Source organism: Jaculus jaculus, chromosome 2 (assembly GCF_020740685.1).
Source record: "Jaculus jaculus isolate mJacJac1 chromosome 2, mJacJac1.mat.Y.cur, whole genome shotgun sequence".
Lineage (NCBI taxonomy): Eukaryota > Metazoa > Chordata > Mammalia > Rodentia > Dipodidae > Jaculus > Jaculus jaculus.
In genome coordinates this window covers 210,567,092-210,573,419 of record NC_059103.1, presented here as the reverse complement: position 1 = coordinate 210,573,419, position 6,328 = coordinate 210,567,092, and the positions used below count along the sequence as shown (strand labels likewise).

The 6,328-nt window shown below is 54.7% G+C and overlaps 1 protein-coding gene across 3 annotated transcripts; it reads left to right on the top strand.

The window, feature by feature from the left end:
- The first annotated feature begins 392 nt into the window (after window positions 1–392).
- Myc (MYC proto-oncogene, bHLH transcription factor) lies at window positions 393–4,978 on the top strand. Of its 3 annotated transcripts, none has more exons than XM_045144459.1 (3): window positions 393–518; window positions 2,110–2,875; window positions 3,905–4,978. In XM_045144459.1, the coding sequence occupies exons 2-3, from the start codon at window positions 2,122–2,124 to the stop codon at window positions 4,459–4,461; spliced, it is 1,311 nt and encodes a 436-aa protein (XP_045000394.1). In that variant the 5' UTR covers window positions 393–518; window positions 2,110–2,121; the 3' UTR covers window positions 4,462–4,978. The 3 variants fall into 3 exon arrangements, with proteins under 3 accessions (XP_045000394.1, XP_004656218.1, XP_045000395.1); XM_004656161.3 differs by having other exon boundaries at window positions 3,902–4,978; XM_045144460.1 differs by lacking the exon at window positions 393–518 and adding an exon at window positions 1,771–1,928 and having other exon boundaries at window positions 3,902–4,978.
- The last annotated feature ends 1,350 nt before the right edge of the window (window positions 4,979–6,328 follow it).

Genomic DNA, 6,328 nt, shown 5'->3' with positions numbered 1-6,328 from the left:
CCCCGCTCCCCGCCTGCCTCCCGGAGGGCCGGGCTACGCCGAGGCTTGGCGGGAAAAAGAAGCGAGGGGAGGGATCGCGCCCAGCGGTATAAAAGCGGCTTTTCGGGGCTTTATTGGACTCGCTGTAGTAATTCCAGCGAGAGGCAGAGGGAGCGAGCGAGCGGGCGGGCCCGCCGGGGTGGAGGAGCCGAGGAAGCCGAGCCGCTCGCCGGGCGTCCGGGGGAGATCCGGCGGCTCCGGAGCCGGTGCCAGCGACAGGGGCTCGGCCTCGGGCGCAGCCGCGGCGCCCCGATCACCCCGGCAGAGGCGAACGCACCCCACAAACTTTACCCATCGCCACGGGCGGATACTCTGTACTGGAACTTACCACCCCCCAACAAGAGCACCGCTCAGGGGACATTCTAGCTGTTTGGGGGGACACTTTTCTCCGCCACCGCCCAGGATCTGCTGCTCCCCGGCTCGGAGGCGCTCCTCCCGCTGTGTGAAGGCTGGATTTGCTTTGGCCAGTGGAAAACCCGGTAAGCACGGATTCATTTCGCCCTTTTAATTTTTTTGTAAATGTATTTTCTCTACGTTCGGAGTAATGCGGTGACTCGAATGTTCAAGTCAGGGCTGTCGCTCTTCCCGTCCAGTGCCCGTGCCACACTGCTCAAAGCAACTGGGGTGAATGGGGGTAGATCTGGATCGGGGTGGTGACTTGTCAAGATGAGAGAGGGGAAAGAGAAGCCGGGGTGCTTTTGGAAACTGAGCTTTAGAGATTTTTCGGTTTTTTTTTTTTTAACTATGTTCGTTGACGCTGACCCTGGCCGTTTGGACATTCTTGCTTTTTATTGCTTTTCGGCTTCTTGAGCGGGGGAATGGGACGGCTACTTGGCGGGGGCCAGCAGCCCTTTGGCAGCCCGGAGGTCTGGGGAGTGCAGATGGAATCTTGCGTGTGGGAGCGTTCTCGCGGCGCAGTCTGACTGTTCGCAGCAGTCTTAGGGAGGACGTTTAAATTTGGCCTTCCAGCATTGCTGACAGCTGGACACAGGACACCCAGGCCCGTCCGGCCTGCAGATCCCCGCGGCGGTCCCAGCTCGCGTTCTGATCCTTTCAAGAAGTTGACATTTGGCTTTCAAAAAATACTGATAGTGAATAGTAAAATTTTAATCTGATCTCCGGAGGTGACTTAGTACTGGGGAAGCACAGTTAGGGGAAAACTAGGGCAAGGATGTGAGCGATTGTGGACTTGGTGACAAACCAGAAACGAACCTCGTCACTCAACCTTGACTTACCCGCTAGAGTCCGCGGGTGTCCCCCCGCACCCCGCGCGCGCGCCCCGAGATGCGGGGGTCCAGGGGTGGGGGGGTCGAGGCGGAGGGAGGACTGCGAGGAGCCGGGCTCGGGGCTGTTCCAGAACAGCTGCTACCCTCTGCGGGCGCGCGATGACGTCCGGCTCGGGGCGCTCGAATACTGCGGAGTGAGGGTGGGAGGGGGTGTCTACTGCCAGGTCGTCGCCCTACTGAGTGTGAAGGGGAGGTGTCCCTGTTACTTGACACCCACTCTTCTTTTCATTTGGCGGGGTGTATGAAGCCAGGCTGAGCTCGCTGCTCCAAGCGGGCGGAGGGAGGCCGAGAGAGGGGCGCGCTGTGGCGGTGGGGACCGAGGAGGCGGCGAGGGGCGGCGGCGCCGGGGACGGCCGCGCGGGGACCCGGGCGCGGCGGCGCGCAGGAGCCCTGCGGGAGGGGGCGGCTCGACGCGGCGCCTCTCGCCTTTCTCCTTCAGGTGGCGCAAAACTTTGCGCCTTCGCATTTGGCAGTCTGAATTCCAGGCTGCCTCCTCGGAAGGAGTCCTGGGCCCTTGAGCGATCCCTGGGCGGCTACGGGCCTCTCTTCCCCCACTCCAATGAGGCTGGGGGCTCGGGAGACGGTGGGCAGCTGCTTAGCCAAGTGCGTGTGGGCGGCAGGAGAGGGGGAGGTTCACCCGTAGGGTGTCATCCCCGCTTGGCCCTTTTTTTTTTCTTTTTTTGTTTGATTGAAGGCTGGGGAGGGGATTGGGGCGGGATGGTGGTGGTCCGCCCACAGAGCCCGGTGACTCGAGCTTGACCCCTTGCTGTGCCCTGATCCGCAGGCAGCTGCCACGATGCCCCTCAACGTGAGCTTCGCCAACAGGAACTATGACCTGGACTACGACTCGGTGCAGCCGTATTTCATCTGTGACGAGGAGGAAAACTTCTACCAGCAGCAGCAGCATAGCGAGCTGCAACCCCCGGCGCCCAGCGAAGATATCTGGAAGAAATTCGAGCTGCTGCCGACCCCGCCCCTGTCCCCCAGCCGCCGCTCGGGCCTCTGCTCGCCCTCCTATGTGGCCGTCGCCTCTTATTCCCCCAGAGGGGCCGACGGCGGTGGCGGCGGCGGCTTCTCCACGGCCGATCAGCTGGAGATGGTGACCGAGCTGCTGGGAGGGGACATGGTGAATCAGAGCTTCATCTGCGACCCGGACGACGAGAGCTTCATTAAGAACATCATCATCCAGGACTGCATGTGGAGCGGGTTCTCGGCGGCCGCCAAGCTGGTGTCGGAGAAGCTGGCCTCCTACCAGGCTGCGCGCAAGGACAGCGGCAGCCCGAGCCCGGCCCGCGCGCCCGGCGGCTGCTCCACGTCCAGCCTGTATCTGCAGGACCTGAGCGCCGCCGCGTCCGAGTGCATCGACCCGTCCGTGGTCTTCCCCTACCCGCTCCACGACGGCAGCTCGCCCAAGCCCTGCGCCTCGCCCGACTCCGCCGCCTTCTCCCCGTCCTCTGACTCTCTGCTCTCCTCCGAGTCCTCCCCGCGGACCAGCCCCGAACCCCTGGTGCTCCACGAGGAGACACCGCCCACCACCAGCAGCGACTCAGGTAAGCCGCTCCCCCCCTCCCCGCTGCCAAGGGGCATGCGTGAATGCGCGTCCCTTCCCTGGTCTCTATTGGCACCTCATTCAACTGACCACTTGGTCCACCCTTTCTCTTTACGTTTGGTAGGTGAAATGGCCGATGTGGGAGTTCCACATCTCTGAATCGCCCCTGGACTTGCAGCGTTTGCTCCCCACCCCTCCCACCTAGACCGCCCAGGTGGCCAAGCCCTAGGCCCGGCCCACCCTCAGGAATTTGGATTTTTTTTTAATCTGGCTTATCTTGCAACTCGATCCACTCCCCTTTCCCTCTCTTTTAAGCATTTTAATTACCCTGGGAGGGGCGTGAGTGAGGATAAGACTGTTGCTCTCCAGGATGGCTAAGGAATTACCTCCTTTTTCCTATAACTTCCTAGAAATGGTTGGAATTTAATGGGATTGGCATCTCCAAAACCCTAGCGTGGCAATTCGCGAAGCAGGGCAGACGCCAGCCTCAGTGCCAGGCACCAGAGAAAGGGCCTGGAGAGCTGAGGTGGGGCTCTTCTCTTCCCTTTTTGAACACAGGATCAAAGAAGATCCTGTCCAGATTGGATTTCTTTTTTTTCCCCCACCCCTTTAGGACTTTTGGCAAAGCTGCAGGATTTTCTTCCCCCTCCTTAACTGCACTACCACTAAAATAGGGCTAAAGTCATACCAGGAGATTTGCAGCCATCATTCACAACACCTGAAGGGCTTTTGGTCGAGTCCCTTAAAAAATAGGAGGTGTTTGGGAACGTGCTTGCGTTGGGTGTGTCCAAAGCTCCATTAAGTCTTAGGTAAGAATTGGCATGGATGCCATATCCTGGTGCAGGGTAATTTTCTCACCTGTGCCCTGACCCTGGCTGCTGTTCTGCCTGCACTGGAAGGGAAGAAGAAGATGGTCTAGAGCCTGTTCTTTGGGGAGGTAAATCTGGTCCAGAAAGAGTTCCTTCTAGCACAGCACTCATCTAGTGGTAGAGTTGCTAACCAGTGAATCCCCTTTCCTTTCTTAAAGAAGAAGAACAAGATGAGGAAGAAATTGATGTTGTTTCCGTGGAAAAGAGGCAACCTCCTGCTGAAAGGTCAGAACCGGGGTCATCCCCTGCTGGAGGCCACAGCAAACCTCCCCACAGCCCACTGGTCCTCAAGAGATGCCACGTGTCCACCCACCAGCACAACTACGCGGCGCCCCCGTCCATGCGGAAGGACTACCCCGCCACCAAGAGGGCCAAGCTGGACAGTGGCAGGGTCCTGAAACAGATCAGCAACAACCGCCGGTGCGCCAGCCCCCGGTCTTCCGACAGCGAGGAGAACGACAAGAGGAGGACACATAACGTCTTGGAACGGCAGAGGAGAAACGAGCTGAAAAGAAGCTTTTTTGCCCTTCGTGACCAGATCCCAGAGTTGGAAAACAATGAAAAGGCTCCCAAGGTAGTCATCCTCAAAAAAGCCACAGCCTACATCCTGTCCGTCCAAGCAGAAGAGCGCAGGCTCATCTCCGAGAAGGACTTGTTGAGGAAGCGGCGAGAACAGTTGAAGCACAGACTGGAACAGCTGCGAAACTCTGGTGCGTAGACGGACAGACGGACCTGTGGTAAGGAGGGAGCCGAGGCCCTCCCCAGCTCTGCCCCTCACTAAGGGAAAGGAAGGAGAAAGGTTCCTTCCCACCAAACAACTCCAACTCATTGCAAATGAACTTTCTTCAAAATGCATGTTCGAAGTGCGACCTCACAACCTGGGCTGGGTCTTAGGACTGTAAGCTTCAGCCATAATGTTAACTGCCTCAAACTTTGGGCATAAAAGAACTTTTTTTTTATGCTTGCCGTCTTTTTTTTTCCTTTTAACAGATTTGTATTTAATTGTTTTTAAAAAAGAATCTTAAAGTTTACCCACTTTTCCAGTGTAAATAGGACCCCTAAATGTAAATAACTTTAATAAAACGTTTATAGCAGTTATACAAGATTTTAAGACATGTATTATAAACCATAATTTTTTTTATTTAAGTACATTTTCCTTTTTAAAGTTGATTTTTTTCTATTGTTTTTAGAAAAAATAAAATAATTGGCAAATATATAATTGAGCCAAATTGTAAGTTGTGTTTTGTTTCTTTTCTCGCTGCCTCATTCTCTCCTCACCAGTTCCAGATAAGCACAATTTGACCCTTTTGAGAGGGTGGGCTTACAAAGGCGGGAAGAGTCAACCTAAGGCGGGCCAGGGGTTTTCTTGTTGGGATTGGGCCCCTCAGCATCTTTAAGTTCTCAGGCTTATAAGATGCTTCCTGCAGATAGTGATAAGAGCCAGAATTGATAGTTAGGAAAAGGGCAAAAGGCAGGGAGGTCACAGGCAGGGAAAGGAGATGTAAGAGGCTAAGATAACATTTAACTCTACACAGAGGGATAAGGATTTGGTGGGGAGGGTGTGGAATGTCCCTGCAAGCGATTCCCTGCTCAATGCTAAGCAGGGGCTCTACCCAGTGAAGGGGTGGGGGGGAGGGAACAAAGCCACCTTTTGCTCTTTGCCTTTTGCTCCCCGGTGGCAGCCCCCTCACCTCGGGTTATCTCCTAAGACTCAGAACAGCCCAGGGAGGAATGTTACAATTAACTTGATTCTCCAAACAAGGAAGAGTAAGAATCCAGAACCATGCTACCATGCCTCAGCTCAGCTGGTTTCCTGAGCTCAGCTGGGGAATGCAGCTGCTTTAAGACTTGCCTAAGGTAATGACAGGCTAAGTGTGTGTCAGGAGCCTCGTAAGTTCTTCTAACTTAAACTCTGCAGCAACTCTGTAAGAGGTCCTATAGGGAAACAGAGGCACAACATGACCCGTCCCTGTATTCGAACGGACTTAACCCCTTCCACAATAGCCATCGTGAGAACACGAGGTGGGTATGCCATTCAAGTTTCAACGGTCACATCTGGTCAGACGTTAGTTCCCCTCTTGTCATTTGTTTGTGTGTTTGTTTAATTGTGTTTATGGCTGAAGGTGTTGCTCTGTCTTTGAGAGGCCCACAGCTAACTCCCGCCTACCTTGGCTGTTGTTACGTCAGGTTCCCAGCTTGCTGGGAAGAAGCCAGTTTGGAAATACTACAGTTCAGATCATAAAAATAAAACATGCTTAGCCGTTGTCGTGTGAGTCATTATTTTAGAAACTGCAAATTCTCCTTCCTCCCAAGCACTTTCACACACAAGACACATGCTTGTCATTAGGCCATGAGAAGGCATTTTTGAATGGGTGTCTTATTAATTAAAAACCTGAGAACCCACAGCCTTTGGGAGAGGTGCATTGAAGGAACCCTCCCTGATCTAAATGACCTCATTGTCTCTGCCTCAGAGAAGGCCTGGGGCTGCCCTGGGCTGCTGTGGGTTTTTTTTTTTTTTTTAAGTTCACCATCTCTCATAAACCAATAAGTAATTACCATTGTTGACCTCTAGGATAATCTATACA